Here is a 21,135-nt window from a genome sequence, read left to right on the forward strand (position 1 = left end):
GAAGGAAAAGTTGTCAAACATAAATAGTAAAGCAAAGTAGATACCCCCCAAAAAAACAACTTAAGTACTTCACACCACTGACACACACCTCTTTGGTTTTTAAAATCCAGCATTTTAATGAACATTACAAAAAATGTATTTAAAATTCTTTTTTCCCCCCCATTTCTCTTTTCCTTTGTACATTTGGTAGCAATAAGGCAAAAAAGTAGTCTCTGGAATAACAATTAATTCACATCAATTAATTATTACCACAAGTAAAAATATTATTAAAATCTGGGTTGTTGCTACAGTGAGTCACTGCTCTCCCAATGTGTCTCTGCATTGGAAAAGGATAGCGGTAGATGTAGGAACAGAGTATCTGACAGGTCAAACATTCTAGATCTGACCTTGCGTCAGTGGTTAGGGCGAAGTTGTACCAAGTCCTAAGAAAGATCGAGGAAGGTGCTAGATCTCGCTGGAGACCACTTGTGATGCAGCTGACATTGGTATGGTGATGTCACTCAATGTAAAAGTGGTGGTTTTGGTTACCTGTTGTTTTAGTTGTGAGTTTGTTTTCCAGTTGGTTCAGAGACAGCCAGAAGGGTGTGGGGTGGCAATGGAGTGAGAGGAGGATGGCAGACAGAGGAGGAAAAGGTAATGAGGAGAGGGAGATGGGGAAGAGGAGAGCATTGAAATCCCTTCACGGAATCTTATCCAAAGCTACAAAATGGTTGATCGTAAAACCCTCCTAAAATAGCTATAAAATCCAGTCTCGTCACAAAATAAGAAACAAAATCTGAATTGAAACCAGAATAAATGTAAAAACATTAGTTGATAATACAAGGCCATTTTCGAGTCACGTGTTAGTGTGTACAGTGCTTCTTGTGAGTGAGTGTTGGCCAATGAAAACACTCCTCCCCAAAATATATAATTCCCGTCAGAGCAGCAATCCTTGGTTTTTTGTTCTCTCAACAAAATTAATCTTTACATTAAATCTGAAAGTGCCATAAACATTTCTGTTGTGCCTGAACCATAGCCATGTCTGTGCAGGCTCTATATACACGGAGTAGAGAAAACATTAGGAACACCCGCTCTTTCCATGACAGACTGACAAGGTGAATCAGGCGAAAGTTAAGATCCCTTATTTATGTCACTTGTTAAATTCACTTCGATCAGTGTAGATGAAGGGGAGGAGACAGGACAAAGAAGGATTTCTAAGCAATGGATTGTGTGTGTGTGCCAATTCAGACGATAGATTTAAGTGCCTTTGAACGGGGTATGGTAGTAGGTGCCAGGCGCACCGGCTTTTGTCAAGAACTGCAACGTTGCTGGGTTTTTCACGCTCAACAGTTTTCTACGTGTATCAAGAATGGTCCACCACCCAAAAGGACATCCAGTCAACTTGACACAACCGTGAGAAGCATTGGAGTCAACATGGGCCAGCATCCCTGTGGAATGCTTTCGGACACCTTGTAGAGTCCATGCCCGACGAATTGAGGCCGGGGAGGGGTGCAACTCAATATTAGGATGTTTTGTATACACCATGTATATGGACTTGAGGGGAGGGTTGAAACAGGAAGAGAGATCATAAAACAGAGCCACCTACGGATCCAGAGCCCGTGAGTGGCGAGTGCAATATTCTGTGTATACAAGACTTCAGTCTCTCAAGTTTTCTAAAATCAAGAAAACAATTATGATTGGCTCATAATGGTTATTTCCTGTACCTTTATCTCCCTGGTCTCAAAAAAAACGTGCGTCCTGTCCAAAACACTAAAATAAATAGAAAGAAAAATGTGTACACAAATAATATTAAAGGCTTTAAAATATTTTCTGATCCGCTCCTAGTTAAAAGTCACAGTTCCCTTCAGTCACATCCTGGGTGGAGATTCAGCCAGAGACCTGAGAGAGAAAAGAGTGATTAGTTGGTGACTTTTCCCCCATACGAAAAGTGCTTTGAGCATGTGATGGAAAAGTACTATATAAATCCAATCCATCATCATAAATACACTGCTCAAAAAAATAAAGGGAACACTTAACACAATGTAACTCCAAGTCAATCACACTTCTGTGAAATCAAACGGTCCACTTAGGAAGCAACACTGATTGACAATAAATTTCACATGCTGTTGTGCAAATGGAATAGACAACAGGTGGAAATTATAGGCAATTAGCAAGACACCCCCAATAAAGGAGTGGTTCTGCAGGTGGTGACCACAGACCACTTCTCAGTTCCTATGCTTCCTAGCTGATGTTTTGGTCACTTTTGAATGCTGGCGGTGTTTTCACTCGTGGTAGCATGAGACGGAGTCTACAACCCACACAAGTGGCTCAGGTAGTGCAGCTCATCCAGGATGGCACATCAATGCGAGCTGTGGCAAGAAGGTTTGCTGTGTCTGTCAGCGTAGTGTCCAGAGCATGGAGGCGCTACCAGGAGACAGGCCAGTACATCAGGAGACGTGGAGGAGGCCAACAACCCAGCAGCAGGACCGCTACCTCCGCCTTTGTGCAAGGAGGAGCACTGCCAGAGCCCTGCAAAATGACCTCCAGCAGGCCACAAATGTGCATGTGTCTGCTCAAACGGTCAGAAACAGACTCCATGAGGGTGGTATGAGGGCCCGACGTCCACAGGTGGGGGTTGTGCTTACAGCCCAACACCGTGCAGGACGTTTGGCATTTGCCAGAGAACACCAAGATTGGCAAATTCGCCACTGGCGCCCTGTGCTCTTCACAGATGAAAGCAGGTTCACACTGAGCACATGTGACAGACGTGACAGTCTGGAGACGCCGTGGAGAACGCTCTGCTGCCTGCAACATCCTCCAGCATGACCGGTTTGGCGGTGGGTCAGTCATGGTGTGGGGTGGCATTTCTTTGGGGGGCCGCACAGCCCTCCATGTGCTCGCCAGAGGTAGCCTGACTGCCATTAGGTACCGAGATGAGATCCTCAGACCCCTTGTGAGACCATATGCTGGTGCGGTTGGCCCTGGGTTCCTCCTAATGCAAGACAATGCTAGACCTCATGTGGCTGGAGTGTGTCAGCAGTTAGTGCAAGAAGAAGGCATTGATGCTATGGACTGGCCCGCCCGTCCCCCAGACCTGAATCCAATTGAGCACATCTGGGACATCATGTCTCGCTCCATCCACCAACGCCACACCACAGACTGTCCAGGAGTTGGCGGATGCTTTAGTCCAGGTCTGGGAGGAGATGCCACAGGAGACCATCCGCCACCTCATCAGGAGCATGCCCAGGCGTTGTAGGTAGGTCATACAGGCACGTGGAGGCCACACACACTACTGAGCCTCATTTTGACTTGTTTTAAGGACATTACATCAAAGTTGGATCAGCCTGTAGTGTGGTTTTCCACTAATTTTGAGTGTGACTCCAAATCCAGACCTCCATGGGTTGATAAATTTGATTTCCATTGATAATTCTGTGACTTGTCAGCACATTCAACTATGTAAAGAAAAAAACATTTAATAAGAATATTTCATTCATTCAGATCTAGGATGTGTTATTTTAGTGTTCCCTTTATTTTTTTGAGCAGTGTATTATGCCATTATATATCCACAAGTAACATAAGCTACAATTACATTTCTACCTCTGTTTCTGTCTATTCATAAAGATGTTGTGAAGATCCCTCTATATGCATTAGGAGAAACTTGTAAGCCTAAATCTCAAACAAATGTGGGAAAAGTTGGCAGCATTTGTTTTGGATCGGAATCTTTCACCATTCATTTTAGATCTGCATATTATGAATTCATACCATTTATGGAGTTATGAAAACATCTGTCAAGTCATTTTTGGGAAAAAATGTGCCTTTAAGTTTAATTCATTATCTGGAAACTACCTTTTACCAATATGGAGACTAATGAATAATTGAAACATAGGGAATGTGTTTACAGGGTATTAAGTCTAAACTAGGACAATAATCGTATAACCGCCAATTATGAATAATAATTGTTTTAATACATTGCTTTTAGGACTTTCGACTTCATTTTCAAGTAGATATAGTTTACCCAATAGCATTTTTTCATTTTTACATGAAGAGGGTAAAGTTGGTAATGTCTCAACGAGGGCAGCAATCATTTTACGGGCAGTACAGCACTGTTGGGGGTGGAAGCTTCATTTCCTAAAGTTCCAAGTGGTCAAAAATCATACATTTCTGAGACGTAGGTGCCACCAAAGCTGTGTTGTATACATTAGGTATGTCGTAGATCATTTTCAAACACGCATTATGATACATTACAAGCTCGGTTTTTGTCTCTCAGCAAAACCGAGAGACAAAAATTTGGGTGAACTAGCCCTTTTTTTAGGGCTAGTTCACCCAAATTACAAAATGGCATATTGGTTTCCTTATCCTGTAAGCAGTCTATGGACAAGGTATGACAGCAATCAATGCTTAAGTTTTGTTTACCTAGCCACTGTTTCAAATGCTTTTCATCTATAAGTAACTTACAGTTTTTGATACGTTGATTTGGACATTTAGTGCAAAAAAATGCTAATACAGCTACTGTTGACTTGCATTTGTGCTACAAATGCTAAAATGTTAGCATTTGAAACAGCGGCCAGGTAAACAAAACCAAAGCATGGATTTCTGTCATACCTTGTCCATAGACAGCTTACAGGGTAAGGAAGGCAATATACAATTTTGTAAGGTGGGTGAACTATCCCTTTAAATCATTATCCAAAAGTCAATAATCGCCACAGCCTTACTGTAAACACAGAAAAGTCTGGGAAAACTATACAGAAGCTTGCATTTACCCAACGTAGTTCCTAGTCCTCCTTTTTCTCGCTCCGTTCTTTTCTAGGTACCAGCACCTTGCGGAGATATGGGATGCCTAGATACAACGTGAAGAAGAATATGTGGCCGCAGAAATAAATGGACGAATACACCTGCAAAACAGAAAGATGACAAACCGAACACATTAAATCCTCATCCAGACAGCCGTTTCCCCAACCCAAGTCAAAAGCTTAAACATATGCCAGGCAACTGCACTCACACAATCTATGATCTGAGTTCTAACATGTTTGTGGTATTACAAACTGCCAGCTACCTTTAGCCACTTCAAGTAAATTCATAAAAATGTGTTGTGATGTGCTTATGACAACATTCCGAAGGCTTATTACGCGTTCTAAGCTGCTTATTACCCTGAGCCACTTGTCATAGGTGAAGAGGCAGAAGGGAACCAAAGGATAGCCCATGAAGAGCCAGTGGATGAACTGCTGGACCAGGTAGATGAGGGGGTAGAGGGAACTGTTGGCCAGGCGGGTCAGCAGGGGACTGTCCCTCACCAGCGCTTGGGCCTGAGACAAACAGGGATACGCATACAGTATAAAAAAGGTATAGTTATGGACACGGACACACACACAGTAATGCAGTAAGGCAGAGAGTTTAAGAATCCTCCAATAGCTTAAATGGAAATCTTGAACCCTTAGTTGTTGACCCGCTTGAGGATAGATTAGCACTGACAGGTTGTCTCCTCTTGACGAGGTTTAAAATGCACAGATCCAGAGTATGGAAAACATCACAAAGAGAAAGATGAAAAGCCATGCACACTGTTTATATGCTCCCAATGTTTGACGCAACTATGTTTTGACTACTGAGGGTCAGGTCGCCCTTAAATAAAAAAGGTTAAATAAAAAAATACATACGGTACATTCCCACCGTGGTCAAGACATTGCCGTGTACAACTTTGAAAGCATTTTCCTGTCTCCTCAGGATTCTCTCTGGTGCTTGTTTCCATATAAATATAATTACTAGAGCAGCCATTCCCAATCAAGCCACTGTGCTGTGATAGGTGGACAAGCAGCCATATTGAGTGTACCCATAGGAGTAAAGCAGGAAGTTCAGTATTCAAGTAGTGCTTTATTAAAATTCTATTCAATTCCATTATTTACTCGTACCTGTCTCTCCACATTTACGATGATAAACTCCATGGAGAAGCAGAGGAGGTATCCAGAGTGTGTGCCATGCCAGATGGCCAGGAACGCAAGTGCGGTCACCTGAGACAGGAGCTTATTGCCCAGGAACTTCAACCGCTTAAACACGTGCCTGGAGGAGTGTTACAAACCACCAAATACTGTTAGATATACCAGTATATATGTTTTCAATTAAACCTGTATTTATACAGCTTAAATCTATTTCGCAAGAGACCTTTAGCACTTTGTCAGATACTAACCTAGCCATACATAGTTTTAAAAATCAGGCACTATCCAAGATCCCTGGGACATCCTTACCCAATTAAGGTGGAATTTTAAATGGTTAAGGTAAGGGTAGGGATGACCCAAGGATCCCAGAAAGCACTAACCTGGCCATAAATAGTTAGAGTTTTAGTCAGGCACTAACCTGGCCACCCAGGCGTTGGTGTTTATGTTGAAGGAGGCGATGGTGCCTGTGAAAAGGGGTGTGGTCTCAAACGTCCACACCTTCATATTTGCGCAGGCGTCCCATTGGTGCTCGCCATTCTGACCCAGCCCATTATAGCCGAGCCCAGAGAGTATACAAACGCCCTCCTGAGTCACAAAACACAGACATTCCTTTTACACACACTTGAATAACTTCTTCCTGAAAAACCTAAATATAGGGCCCCGCTGATATACTGGGCTCCCAGACCAGTTTCTTCTCACCTGATCTGACGTAGGTGTGCCCCAGTGGAACTAATCTGTGTGTGATTGACAGGTATGTGGAGACAGGCGTGTCTGTAAAAGGTGTTGTTATTTTGAAGTGGGTGCTGCCTGGAAATTAGACATTTTTGCATACCAAGTGCTGCTACATCGTGCTACTACTCACCGCTATGACCCAGCAGCTGACGTATTTGTACAGGATGACTTTGGCCCAAAGGAGGATGAAGACACAGCGGTACCAGAACGGCTGGGCCTGAAGAGACACGTTCGCATTTGATTTTGGACGGTTACATTTGTCAAACAGAACAACGTATGGAAATGTGGCTTTGGCTTCAAATCTGATGTTAAAAGCGTCAGGAATGCTGGTGCAAAAGCAAGGCTTTCTTACGTCGTACTCATCTGTTAGGTAATAGCTATCTGGGTAGTGGGGACTGAATATTGCGTAGATCACCAGGCAGAGGAGGCCAAGGGAGAACCGCTTCATAGCAGGTATAACACTGAAAGAAAAAGATTAAGTAAACCCATGTATCCATCCCCTTCCTTTCTCTGCCTCCATCCCTCCCCCCACCACCTCCCTGTCCGCCCTCCCTCCCTCCATCCATTCCAGCCTCCCCTCCTCTACCTGTTAGGTGGCTGTCCGGGGCAGTCGGTGAGCTCCCCTTTGACGAGCCTCTGGTAGCTGCGCAGTGTGAACTGGGGCCCCACCAGAAAGCCTCCGTAGAAGTAGGAGAAGCCAATAACCTCCAGCAGAGAGGGAACTTTGGCCAGGGCTGACCTCTTCTGCTCCTCATTCAACTTGGACTGGTAGGGGGGAGAGAGGGAGGTGGAGAATAGCAGTTGGAGCCAGTGAGAGGGAGAAAGAAGGGTGAGTGTTTGGAGGATTTAGAGTAAAAGGGGAAAGGTTGGGTAAAAGAAAAGGGAGAGCAGAGAAAGGGAAAGCAAAGAGGGAAAAAGGGTAGCAGGAAAGTGAAAGGGGGAAAGAAAAAGACAGGAAATAGAGGAGAGACATTTTTAACAGCGCACAGTCACTGGCTGAGCTCGCTGCATATCCAGTTACACAGGGTTCTTGTTGAAAGCGGCCCACGGTTTGACCGCAAACTCAATTTAACAAAATATGACTAAACAGGCATTTAACTAGGGGGCATAAAACTGCTGGTTTTCCAAGTGCAAACCCGTGAGCACAGTAACCAGACTACAGGTGTGTCCCAAATCACACCCTATTCCCTACATGGCGCTCTACTTTCATCCAGAGCCCTATAGGCTGTGGTCAAAAGTTATCCCATTTAGGAGCCCCACTACATACAGAAAAGGTGAGCAGCAACTGTACAGAGTAACATCGTAATGAATGATGACCACTAGACACTTGCCTGTTTGTAAATGGATAACTTCCTCAATGCAAACACACGCTAACTCAACTCATCTCTGACTGGTGTGTGGACAAAGTCTCTCGCTCAAACATCCAAACTGTCTCGCACACACACACGAGGAGGAGGACTTGGAAGAGGTTGAAGCACAAACAGACAAGTACACTGATAGAGCAAAATAACAAATAGAACAGAGATAAAAAATAAAAAAATCCACACAGAATTGACCAATAATCAAACGGCAATAGAGAGAGATCAATCAACTCACTGGTTCCTGGCCACCGTCATAGTAATCAAATGACAAACCTGAAATCAAAGAGAACGCAAATTGGCATCAGTCACTATGTTATGAAAGCTCCTAGGATTGCCATGATCATTGGAATGAATACTTTGACTGTAGATGTTCGTCAGCTGCACCCATGTAAAACCATGATGGATTTTAGTAGGATTTTTAGTATACTGTACTACGTAAAATAGGATCCATGTTATCTCCGAGGCTAATGAACAACTACTACAACACAAGTCGTCACTAAGAAAATAAAAGGAAATAGGACAAATAATCGCTCAGCAACAGGTGTTACACAAAATAAGTGGGAAACAAAGAGGGGGGGGGGGAGTACAGAGCGGCGGAGGGAGGGTGTTAGTGATGAGGTGAACATACCGATAAGTTTGAGTGCAAGGACACATTGGGGCATGGTCCACTTGATATCGTATTCTTCTGTAGCTGTGTAGTAGTAGCCTGACAGCAGGTATGTCTACAGAGAGACAAGGGGATAAAGAAAAAAGACAGGCTTGATCAAAACAAACACAAAACAATGATTACAATCGCACTTAAAAAGGAGGGAGAGCATTACGTCATACAGTGGCAGTGTTCTACGGCGCTTCAGTACTCCAGTGAAACAGAAAAAAAATGACAGAGGAAGAGGATATCCTAACATGAACAGCAGAAATTACACACACACTGACAGTGCAGCTCTTCAACCACCGTAGCAAGGGAGCGGCAACGAGCGAGAGAAGCTTCCTCTATCACCTGACCCCCCGCATCACAACAGAACACAGGAAGAGACTGAGATAAGGAGAAAAATAAAAAAGGAGCGAGAGATTGAGGGAGAAATCTCACCATTTGAAACATAAAGCTGGCCAGGACGGTTGTTATCGTCCTTCCCATAAGCCTCATCATCAGGAACTGGACAAGGACGCATAATGCAGAGTGATAGAGCTGGGTGCCTGAAAGAGACAGAAAGATGGAATGATAGAGGGACAGAGGGAGGAAGGGAAAGGGGCAGATGGATAGATATTAGCGCAGAAAGATAGAAACAGAGGAAGAAAGAGTGTATTCTTGCAAATTGAAGATGAGCAAGTCAACACAGGTTATCAAGTGAGGATTAAAAAAAACATAGATTCCACAAAGACAGAAAAAGTGCAACAGACCTGCTGTAAAATCCAAGTGGAGCAGAGAACAAGGGGAAAAAATGGTTGCGTTATTAATACCGTACTATCATGTAAACCTCAAACCATCCATCCCTCTCTAGACTCCCTCCCTCAGTCTGTCAAACTCGCTTTACTTCTTCACAGTTACTCATGACTTGGTGGTTACTGCTTAGGCTAGCTATAGCGTACAAATTGAATGATAGACCTCGAGCTAGTCCAGGAGTGTCAAACATACACCCGTAGGTGTTTTGAGCAAAATACTTTTATGAGCTCAACCAAATCGAAACTGGGTAGAAATTATAAAGGACCTAGGTTTATAGTCTCTTCACTTTGTCCAGCTTTCTATCAATCAGTGAAACGAAAGCTAGAAAGTCAGGGAGCATCGAAAAATCCAAAAACGATGGATAGAGGACTGTATTTTGGTAATTTTGACAGTGAGGAAACATAACCAATTTTGTGTGCAGCCCACCGGACCTCGGTGAAGACTGAATCAGGCCCACGGGTCGAAACGAGTTTGACATCCTTTGACATCCTGTTCTAGGCCCTGTTCCCTTGCAGCGTTAAACACTAGGGGGTTTTCTATGTACGGCACAGAAGCAATAATCAAAACGGCAAACATCAAAATATTTCATTTGAAACAAAGAGGGCATTTCTGGATTTCTGGAAAACCAGGGAATTTATTGAAAGTTTCCAGAATTTTGCAACCCGACTCCCACCGCACCAAAGTAATGGCGAGGCAAACACGGCTTTCATAAATGAGCCACTTTACCCAAACACTTTCAATCTCCTCCACTATCCACCCACCCCCTCCCTCCCGAGTTAACAGGTCCCCATCCCAACTCTGCAACAGTTCCCCTGACAACATCACCACCATAATGAAATCATTTCCCATTCTCCCCCACCCCCACCACTCATTCCCCAGCCACTTGTTTTCTACAGGGTCAACAACCCACCTGCTCTCTCACCTCTCCTTCACCTGAAGTTGAGATGTTCCAAAATTGTTATAAGCCATTGATGACTATTTATTTAATATAGCACTGCTCAAAAATAGGCTCCTGGTCATAGCAAACTTCTCAATCCTTTTAACGTATTACAAATGTATCGGCATGAGCTGAAATACCTACCAAGTTCCTCCTTCATTTCCTCTCTCCCTCCCCCACACCACATCCCCACCTCCTTTCTCTCTGCCTCCCTCCTTTTCTATTTGCCTCTCTCTGCCTCCCTCCGTCCCCTCGCGTCTCACCAAAGTTGAAAGCCGCCAGAGACAGTCCGGAGATGGCGTGGTATAGGTGAATGACAGTGGGTGGCTGGTGGAAGAAGAAGTGGCGGTACAGCAGGGCACAGGGGTACCCTGAAGGAACGACAGAAAGGAGGAGACCGTTAACATGTGAAATCAACACGAGTGAATCATTCTAGACAAGAGCCCTTAGTGATGACATCAAAATGAAGAACTTGTAGTTCAGTGCTGCAACCTCAAGATACAAAAACAGAGACGTTCATCAGTGCACACCCAGGGATGCAATTGGTCTGGGGCCCGCCGGGGCTGAGGATCTGTACCTTAGGCAAAAATCATACCACCTACAACAAGATCTAATGAAAATCAAATCAGAAAAATGGTTTTGTACCCCGTGTCTCCCGCCCAATGTAGTTAACGCATACGAGACTCTCTGTGCACCCACTTTTCTGACTGCTCGCACAGCCTGCGCAACTACTATAAAATTGTTGCGCCATACCCCCAAAAAATGTGGAACATGTAAAAAAAATACTTCTGCCGTGACGCACTTTGAAGATGCTGCAGTCCACATGTACTTTTCCTCAGCCAACAACATGAGCAGCCTAACACCAGAAAACCCCCATAGTAGAATAGTTTACCTTTTCAATTGGCTTCTCACATTCTACGCGAGAAAATTATATTTATCTCGAGACACTTTCAAATTGTATGTACCACAGAGAGAGAAAAAAACATGGCTGGGCGTACGCATACAATGCACCGTCACAACCACACATTTGAAAGGGGTTAATGGCCACTGCTAAAAAAAAAGAAGGAAAAAAAGAGGGTCCCAGCTTTCCATTACTACTGTATTTATTATTTCTCAACTCATACACATTTGTTAACTGTAAAATTTTCTGTAAAAGTGGAGTGGGCAGAATGGTTTTAGGTGTGTTTAGCGCTCACTGTTCACAAGAGGAGATAAGGGCATATAGGAGATAAGGGCCAAATGTAACATGGGTCAGGTGTAACAGGTAGGCCTACACTTAAAAAAATATCCTGTTACTTTTACGATAACTTACTGGCAGCCAGTTACTGTCAATTCTAAATAAACTGGTTTAACAATACTTTGCTGTAAAGTTTACTGTAATACCACTAAACAAAAGTTATTTGGAATTTACAGTAACATAGTGTACAGTGTATACATTGTATTTTTGGGACATTCAAGTCATCAATATGATGCTAACTAGCAACAAGATCATGTTTAGAGTTTGCGATGTAGCTAATTCTTAACCCAATGGGGTAAATGTAGATGGGCAATCCCATTCTTCAGCCCATTTATTAGCCACCATGCTGCATCAGTTGGGCTACAGCCAGGTGATAGCCTAACGCTTTTAGCTAAATAGCGCACCTGCCAGATCATGATACTATGGACCAATATGTTTGGGCTGGAGGGGCAAATTATATTTTAGATTGTGTCAGCATCATTTTATAAATGGAATATGGCAGTGGAATGTCCTTATAAAAAAAGTCACCAGAACTGACCTTCTCAGTCATTCTACAAATATGTTAAAAGGTCCCACTGTCACCTTTGCCACCACTGCTAAAAAAAAAAAAAAAAAGTTTCTGGAAACACTGACCAATCGTTGATGTTTTCGTTTCCTGGACACTTCAAATTAAGTGAGAGATTCAGCTCAAAATGTTTATGCCTAAAGCAGAGTAACTTTTCATGTTTAAATATGAAAAGTCACACCACTGGAATGTCATTTTCTGAGCATTACACAGAAATCACATGCTATTTGGTTGTGAAGAAATTGGGTTAACAGCTGCCAATGACAGCAGTTTATTAATTAAGAGCCTGTAGTTTTGTTGTCATGTGTGCTTTTGGTGCATATAGTTTAGGTTAGTACATTACAGAACCCCCCCAATTTAACCACTCTGCACACACCCCCACTCACAGTTTACTGGTGTGTGTGTGTAACTGACAAGGGTAGACATGGGCACCAGAATTAAAAGTAATCACATTTAAATGTACTTCCATAAAGTATAGAGGTGGGGAGGACTTGCACTCTGATACGTCAATGTTTCACAATGATGACTGTTAAAGGCAGTATTGTAGTTTATATAAATTCTAAACATTTACAAGATTGTCAACATGGGCCAAAGGTAAGATATCTACAATTATAGGCTACAGCAAGAATAAATCATATCAGGATAGCAGAAGCTGAAAAGCAACGGCAATTGAATTAAGACAATGAACGTAACTGGTGTACTGTACTATTTGTTAGTCAATCCCAGCATAGTGTGACTTCAGAAGAAAAACATGTTCATGTGTCAGAGCAAAGTTCAGAGATGACAAGACACCCAGCTAACGTGAACGTTACCTGGGATAAACCGACCATGTAAAGTAAACCCGTCCGTACTATATGTCACAACCGCTTGTAGTAACCTCGTCTGCTATAATCGCTAGCTAGCTAACGTTCGCTAAAACATGAAATAATGTTTTTCTGACAGTCAGCAGAGAAGAATGTGTTCTGCGAAGTCTTGTGCCCGCTCAACCTTGCAGACCGTCTGTCATGTCAGCTTGTCAAAAACAAGGCTAGCTAAGTGCATTTAGCTACTGTCATCTTTCGGCTTGCCAGCGGGTCTACTCGCTAGCTAGCCAACGTTAGTCTGGCTAGTCACTGCAGCTGAGCAAGATACATCATTAACGTTACCTGGTTTAGCGGAGTGTGTGTGTAGTTATACTGTTTTAAAAGGTGTAACTCAATATTACATTGACACATGGTTATGTCAGAGCGTATACTGAAAGCTGTCAGAGATGACTAAATTGAACTCACCGACTAAAACGGACAGAATCAGTCGAACCGCAGGTTCTGGGGAACCTAAAGATTCCGACAATTTCTCCATCAAGGGAGCCGCCATCTTTCGTGTGGGCGGAAGTGGCTCTGGTGATTCCGTAGATGTGTACCTTTGTGAGCGTTCCACTCTCTCCTTTATCTGCCCTTGTCGATTCAGCGCTCCCCACCCCTTTCCCCTCCTCTTTCTTTAATGTTCATTCTTCCCCTTTGTCACCACATCGACCTTCAATCTCTTTTGCCCCCAAATTTCGCAACATCTGTTCAATCTACTGCAACCTCTCTCATTCAAGTAAAATAATATGCAGCCTACTGCTGTTGTGATATAGTGCATTTTGATCTTAAATTGTTAAGAAAATCATCAAAAAATGTTGTGGGCAAAAATACATTAGGTTGTATCGACACACCATCAATACAGTAGAAAATCTTTGCCTCCATCCACTGCCTAATATCATATTGCATTCTGTTGTCAGTGCTGCTCAACAGTGGTGTAAAATCCCCCCCGTGTGGCGTGAGTGAGGAATTACATGTTTGCCGAGGCAAGAGCATGCACCACCAGTTTCGTGTTCCCCCAATAGTTAAAGGCCCACTCTTTAATTCGAAAAACAACAAAAACATTATTCCGCCACTTGATTTTCTATATAGGCCTAAACTGAGGGATGGGGCTGGACACTTACATTCATAGATGTTGCAATGTATGGTACTGACAGTGCATGACATGAGGTCAACAACATGACAGTTTTAACTTGATTTTGAAGCTGTACATTGAGGCATTTACAAGTGCTATTCTTCAAGAATTAGTGGGCATTATAATTATAGATTAACACCACAGTTGTGTCAGAAGTAGGATAGGGATGACCTGTAACGGCCATCGAAAGCACGGTCGGGCGTGCTTGGGCCCTGAAAGATGGCGAAGCACAAGGACTTGCTTCCCGTTCAGTTGAGGTACGTAACAAACCTGACCTTTCTAAAAAACGATTACCGCTCCCCAAACCGTAACCTTTGGAAACCTGTTCGTGCCTCAAAACCTCGCTCTGCCCCTAGAAAGACTACAATATTATTATTTTAATGATCAGAAATGGCTGTAAATATCACAAAATGGGCCTAGAATTTGGGGAAGGTAAACTGATCAAGATTGATCATGTACAGGGTGACGCAGTTTAATAGTCTGAATCGGCTTCTTTACCTGTCTTCACCCCTCATCTTCTGCACTCTTCTGCACTGATGATCTGAAATGACAGGACAGGTGAAAGCAACATGGTGGGGTGCATATTGCCTACAGTGGGATTTATTCACATGTACAAAAAATGAAAAGGAGGATAGAGATGATCTACTTGTTTATTCAGCAGCAGTTTTCAGTTTTCCATGTCAATGTTTATTTTTGTACCGACACTATCAATTTTTCAGCATCAGTAAATTTACAAAAATAGGCCTATTGAATTGTTGTATCTGTCATACAGTGACGACCTTAACCCAATAAAAGCAACCTCGTCAAGGTGTTCTGATCTTTTGGCGTAACTAATAGCTAAAGTGCTGGGTTGACATCACTGAGTGTTCAAATCTACATCAGGATTACTACCCCATGATTATTTATTTTTTGATTGAACCTTTATTGAACTAAGCAAGTCAGTTAAGAACAAATTATTATTTCCAATGACGGCCTATCCGGCCAAACCCTTTCCTGAACAATGCTGGGCCAATTCTGCGCTGCCTTATGGGACTCCTGATCACGGCCGGTTGTGATACAGCCCGGGATCGAAACCGGGTCTTTAGTGACGCCTTAGACCGCTGCACCATTCAGGTTTTCATAACATACAGTGAGTGATTTCCAATTATAAACCTGGTGGTTCGAGCCCTGAATGCTGATTGGCTGACAGACGTATGCCAGGTGTATGACAAAACATTTATATACACTACTCTGATTACGCTGGTAACCAGTTTCTAATAACAATAAGGAACCTCGGGGTTTGTTGTATATGCCCACTATACCACACCCTTCGGCTTTACTGCGTAAATCTACACTCTCCTTCAATCTGTAAATAGAAGGGTCAAATGTATTATTTATTTTCAACACAGATCGGGGGCTTCTTCAATTGAAGATGCCTACTAGACAAATACTAAAAGAGCAAATTTTCCATAACCGTTTGAAGGTCACAAGCGTACTTGTAGGTTTTACGGTCAGTGTTTGTGCTAGAGTTAGCTCCAATCAGGCGTACAAAAAATATGTTTCAGAATTATTAAAGTATTAAAAGACAAACATGTTGTAATGTTACACAAGATGGCTTGTTTTGTTGTTTAAAAAAGCAATTTTAAAGAAAAGATTGCGTTAAAATGTTCGCGAAATGCATGCTGGGTATGCAAATTACAAGATTGAATGCTAGCCAATCAACGCGCTGAGTTCTCTCAGCTTTCCTGTGTGAGAATGGATTCGTTCGATTTAGCAGGCCCCGCTCGCCGTGTGTAGGAATGTCCATTTATTTGAGATAACCCGACATTTTCAGTGGGTCCTCTGTTCTACATGTTTTCAATGTATTTCATCCCCATATACTTAGACATAAATATTATTTTCACTCTTAAAAACAAAGATAGCCTAATTTGAAGAACATATTTTTTTTGTAAAATTGTAGCCTAGACTCTTTATTCTACTGAAATAAAAGGCTACCATTGTACATAAATAACGCTTTTCTGGGCGTGTCTCTGTAAACCAATAGAATGAACTGAGAGGTGGGGTTACGTGGCCCATGATAATAAATACAGTGAGTTGTTCACTAGCATTTGCTCTTCTCCCCGAAGTAGGTTCACTCTATAAGTATCCAGTGACGTCTTAAGGCCGAAAAACGACACCAAACTGCAAATATGTCCAGAAAATTCTTCGTCGGTGGTAACTGGAAGATGAATGGCGACAAGGCAAGCCTTGGCGAACTCATCAAAACGCTGAACTCTGCGAAGCTCGACCCCAACACCGGTGCGTGGTTATGTGGTTTCTCTGATTTAATGTCTGACTCGTGTAGTAGACAGAGTTGATCTTTGAAATTGTGTAACTTGTCGCATTGCGTTGCCTGGTGTAGCCTATCCAGTTGAAATGATAATCGCACGGCACACTTTTATATTGTGAAACAACAAAGAATAAGGAAGGTCATTTTTCTGGTATCAGTGCACGAATCAATGGGTGGCAAACCCAGCTCTACTCCGGTAGGTCCCTCTTTCATTGCCACTTTCACAAGGGTTTTAAATTATGGGATACCCTGACCCCAATTTTGACGTAAATATGGTGCGATGGCGACAATTTGTCGAACAGAAATCACCAATGCAGAATACATAGGCCTATGCCTATTTTGGTACTGAAGCCCACTATACTCATTTGCAACCAGAGAAAGCAATTGTCAGGGGATTTCAACAAGTATTTTAAACTGAACTAGGATAGAAGAACATGACTTACTAAGTGGATTTTATGTCAGTGGGCGTACGTTCCGAACAGCACGTAGCCACTGTCTGGCGCAAGCGAGGGGCGAAATGTCTGTTCTTTGATGTATTATAATGATCCATCTGATCGCGATCCCTGTTCATATAACAACCACATTTGGTCCTCCTGGTAATCACAATACTTTAATTTAGAAATGCATTCTACCGTTAGACACGAACTAATATATGCCCAACATACTCATTCTATTAATCTCTAAAATAATTGAGTTATCCGCCATGGAGATGTTGGTGTTTCCGCCATTCTCTATCGTGCAATTCCAAATTGCCACAGACGCGTAAATGCAATATGCCCTGTTTGCATGTGAACACAGGCTAAAGGTACTTAGTCACATTTTGTCCTTTTTTTTGTAGGATACGCTCATGGGTGTTATTGCGCACTCCGTGGAGCAGCAAATATAAGGACACGTTCTGTCCGTGTAGTAGCCTACATTTCAGTGTACAGCCTCGGACTTTACCCCACAGAAAGAGCCACCCCTTACAAGTCGTCTACACAGTACACACTGACTGACGCATGAAACAGGACGCTGCATGTGCCAGCAGATGACAAACTCGTGTAGGCTTTTCCCATGTGTCTCTTTCTAGAAATGTGAAGTCAATATTCAGTCACTTCTTCCCTGGGCCGTTTAATGAACCTGCAGAGTATTTGATTTTTCTTCTTCTGTGGTTGACCTTTGAACTTCAGGTCCTGTTCGACCCCAGCAGAATGTGACCATGTGAGTGACTTTTGTGAGTTGAGTTCTAGTGACCTTTTGGAGGTTGAACTAGGACCTTTTTGCAGCTGGGGACTGACTCTTGACAGGGATAAATGACCTTTACAGAGGGAATATTGACTGGAGGTTTAATATAGACTCACTTAACCCCAAGATACAGTTACATTGCTAATGTCAGTGTATGCTTACTGTACTCCACAACACTAGGGATAACCCACTTGTACAGTCTGTACTAATGCTGCAGACTCAGGTATTGGACTGTATAACCAACACTGTGGATCAAATAGGGCTAATAATTTTGATCGGTAGGCTTTGTTGCTATATACACTGAAGTGAATAGTGGAGTGGGGCACTGCATGGAGTTGTCACCACTCTCAAAGGAAAGCCTTTTTCACTGATACTAGATATCACTGTGTACCATCCTCAAGTTTTCCTGAAAATATTACTGTAACATGGGCATCCATCAAGGGGCAAATCCTTACTTCCACTTAGAATTTTCACTTCGTCTCACATTGACATCAATGCATGACTGAGTGAAAATGAACAGAAGTGGAATTTAGGATTCACCTCTAAGAATACAAACTGGTCCAGTGTAAGTCAGCGTGTTATTTAAACCCTGAGAATAGTGGTCAGTGCATGACCGTGTTGGTTCTCTCTCTGTGCTTGCAGAGGTGGTCTGCGGCGCCCCATCAATCTACCTTGAGTTCGCCAGGTCCAAGCTGGACCCTAAGATCGGAGTGGCCGCTCAGAACTGCTACAAGGTCAAGGGTGGTGCCTTCACCGGGGAGATCAGGTAATGGACATTCCCTGTAACTGCGCATGCTAGTCTCTTCAGGACTCTAGTGCTTTACTGAACCAAACATTGTAGGCTTACAGATTAACTATCTCCTTTCTCACACTTCTCTTTCTTTTCCCCTTCTCTTTCTCTCCTCAGCCCTGCGATGATCAAGGACGTTGGTGTGCACTGGGTGATCCTGGGCCACTCTGAGAGGCGCTGGGTCTTTGGAGAGACTGATGAGGTAAATGGCTTATTTGATGGAGTGCTCTTGTTTATGAATGTGTGGTCTTGGGAGGAGTCGTCTGCCACCTCCAAAGACTATCGCAAAAACAGGGCCGGTGACAGTATTGGATTATGTCTCTTTCAACAGTGACTTGACTTTTTAAAGTGACAGAATTTGAGGAGCAGTGACAAATCATTTTAATCTCCTTTTACATTTTTTCTGATAAACACTCAAGGTGTTGATCAAGTAGAGGAAATGTGAAAAATATTACAACAACCTGTCTGATTGGATAACTGTGTCCTGACAGCTTATTGGTCAGAAGTGTGCCCACGCCCTGGAGAATGGCCTGGGTGTCATTGCCTGCATTGGTGAGAAGCTGGACGAGAGGGAGGCTGGCATCACAGAGAAGGTCATCAACGCACAGACCAAGCACTTCGCAGGTACTGTAACCATCACTGAAATCACTGATTCATCATGAGTGTTACACGGGACCACAGATTCTGCTCAGGCGTACACATATTATCAGAGTGCTGATCTAGGATCAGTTTGCATTTTATATCTTTGAAAATGGGACCTGAACTTTACAATGCACGGAGAAGAGTTAAACATGTCAAGAACCATGTCAATAATATATATATATATCAATCGTATAAACTGCGAAGGCCTCTTTGTATCTGGAAAGCAAGCAATGAATTACTGTATATACAGTGTATTACATTATAACATTGTTGAATGTAGTAATACTACTGCTGCGTGAATACATCCTATTGGCAAAGGGATAGTGTGACCGCCACAGACGTGATTGGGACTTTCAGTGTAATGAATTAGTTTTCCTTTTCGTTAACAACTTGGTCATATCTAGCGTGTCCATGATGGCACTTTGTCCATTTTGAGTTCTCCATTTTTATTAATGTGAATGCATTCTGTTTGCAGACAACATTAAGGACTGGTCCAAGGTTGTTCTGGCCTATGAGCCCGTGTGGGCCATTGGCACCGGCAAGACCGCATCCCCCGCCCAGGTAAGTGTTTCTTCTATTGTCATTACAATTGTATGACCTCAATGGAAAGGACATGTGACTAAAAGCCTGAATCTCTTTGTACTGTATATATTCAGTCTAGACTAGAGCAGAATGTGTTGTCCATTTGAGATTCATCACTAAATTGAAGACTGAAGTCAGAACATACTGGACTTTGGAACCCATATTCATGTTTTTATTTGAATCTTTTATTATCTTTGTCTCTCAGGCCCAGGACGTTCATGACAAACTGAGGCAGTGGGTCAAGGCCAATGTGTCTGAGGCAGTAGCCAACTCTGTCAGGATAATCTATGGAGGTGAGACCACTCATCTGCTTCACGTTTAAACACACTAAAGCTGTTAATGCCACGACCACCAAAGTGGGGATTAATAGGTTTTGTCATTGCATTGCTAAGCTAATTCAAATCGGGGACATGCAGTGGTAGGAGCGTACAGTGGACTCTTTTCTCCCCCACCACTGTGTCCCCCTCTCTCATAAATCCATTCCTCACTCCTATCCGTCTGTTCTCTTCTCAGGTTCCGTGACAGGTGGCACCTGCAAGGAGCTGGGAGGCATGAAGGATGTGGACGGTTTCCTGGTTGGCGGCGCTGCACTCAAGCCAGAGTTCGTTGACATCATCAACGCCAAGCAATAAAAACCCTGACGTGGTCGGACCATGTCCATATTTTAGGCCAACTCCATTCAGATGAAACACGAACCATCATCCTCAACTCGGCTCTTAGAACCCCATTCCCTTCACCTTTTTTTTATTCAAGTATTTGTGTGACAATGTCTTTACCTCTGTTTCCTTTTTTGGTTTAATGTTTCAAAGAAAAGGGACAGATTGACACGCATACTATACAGCAGTGAAGGGTGTTAGTTCCACTGAGATGGTGTTTTTTTTGTACTGGCCTACACTACTGTTTAAATGGACTGCGCTTGACAAGACCATCCTGGATGGAACAACAACCCATGCCTTTTACTTGGAAGTTTACGAGCTTTTATGTATACAGTGTCAACTAGCAACGTCAATCAGATTCACTTGTCTTTCTACTATAGCTGACTCTTTGCGTAACTATGTTCCGTGGCTTATCCCTTCCCATAGAACACATGTTCCTCTCCGGTCAAGAGGGAGGCGTCCATGTTTGGTCATGGCCGACTGGGGGGGGGCGGGGGCCTAGTAAATGTTGTAATAAAAGGTTTAGACTAGTTGTGTCTTGTTTTTATTTTATGTCTGTGAGGACACACCGCATGATCTTGACTACTACGAGGCTGCATTCCTACTCATGTGTAACGCCAGTCAGACTACAGTATCTGGTGGTGGTACTTTGGTAACATGATGCCAAATTCCTGAGCGTTCATGTAGATAATGGTGCAATTCACATGGCCACTAAGCGACACCAAATCACCAATATCCTCAAATAAAATGTACTTCTCTTCTGCAGCATTCTTAAAGTGA

At 43.0% G+C, this 21,135-nt stretch overlaps 2 protein-coding genes and 1 non-coding gene across 3 annotated transcripts; 1 reads left to right on the top strand and 2 right to left on the bottom strand.

Moving 5' to 3' along the window:
- Window positions 1-1,407: 1,407 nt before the first annotated feature.
- On the bottom strand, window positions 1,408-13,600 carry LOC120030861 (lysophospholipid acyltransferase 5-like). Its single transcript, XM_038976346.1, has 13 exons — window positions 13,448-13,600; window positions 10,641-10,748; window positions 9,087-9,193; window positions 8,628-8,721; window positions 8,235-8,272; window positions 7,225-7,403; window positions 6,991-7,099; window positions 6,769-6,855; window positions 6,325-6,491; window positions 5,883-6,030; window positions 5,127-5,282; window positions 4,740-4,871; window positions 1,408-1,878 (listed from the first exon to the last, which is right to left on the bottom strand). The coding sequence occupies exons 1-12, from the start codon at window positions 13,530-13,532 to the stop codon at window positions 4,752-4,754; spliced, it is 1,398 nt and encodes a 465-aa protein (XP_038832274.1). The 5' UTR covers window positions 13,533-13,600; the 3' UTR covers window positions 1,408-1,878; window positions 4,740-4,751.
- Window positions 13,601-15,544: 1,944 nt separating this feature from the next.
- Window positions 15,545-15,600, bottom strand: LOC120031715. The gene has a single exon (XR_005473756.1). It is a non-coding gene; the product is annotated as a U7 small nuclear RNA (small nuclear RNA).
- A 625-nt stretch (window positions 15,601-16,225) lies between these two features.
- Window positions 16,226-20,885, top strand: LOC120031133 (triosephosphate isomerase B). The gene is made up of 7 exons (XM_038976724.1): window positions 16,226-16,430; window positions 18,328-18,451; window positions 18,593-18,677; window positions 18,967-19,099; window positions 19,593-19,678; window positions 19,905-19,992; window positions 20,213-20,885. Exons 1-7 carry the CDS (start codon window positions 16,322-16,324, stop codon window positions 20,329-20,331), a joined length of 744 nt encoding a protein of 247 aa, XP_038832652.1. The 5' UTR covers window positions 16,226-16,321; the 3' UTR covers window positions 20,332-20,885.
- Window positions 20,886-21,135: the final 250 nt, after the last annotated feature.

This window comes from Salvelinus namaycush, chromosome 37 (genome assembly GCF_016432855.1).
Source record: "Salvelinus namaycush isolate Seneca chromosome 37, SaNama_1.0, whole genome shotgun sequence".
In the NCBI taxonomy this organism is placed as follows: Eukaryota; Metazoa; Chordata; class Actinopteri; order Salmoniformes; family Salmonidae; genus Salvelinus; species Salvelinus namaycush.

Bases quoted from the DNA above. Each gene is read 5' to 3' on its own strand.
- LOC120030861 (XM_038976346.1), bottom strand. From the start codon at position 13,532: ATGGCGGCTCCCTTGATGGAGAAATTGTCGGAATCTTTAGGTTCCCCA. The intron at 9,194-10,640 runs GTGAGACGCGAG...TGTCTCTTTCAG, and splicing joins TCTGGCGGCTTTCAACTTTG to GCACCCAGCTCTATCACTCT. The intron at 8,273-8,627 runs GTATGTTCACCT...CTTTGATTTCAG, and splicing joins CCTTGCACTCAAACTTATCG to GTTTGTCATTTGATTACTAT.
- LOC120031133 (XM_038976724.1), top strand. From the start codon at position 16,322: ATGTCCAGAAAATTCTTCGTCGGTGGTAACTGGAAGATGAATGGCGAC. The intron at 18,452-18,592 runs GTAATGGACATT...TTCTCTCCTCAG, and splicing joins GCCTTCACCGGGGAGATCAG to CCCTGCGATGATCAAGGACG. The intron at 19,993-20,212 runs GTGAGACCACTC...TTCTCTTCTCAG, and splicing joins TGTCAGGATAATCTATGGAG to GTTCCGTGACAGGTGGCACC.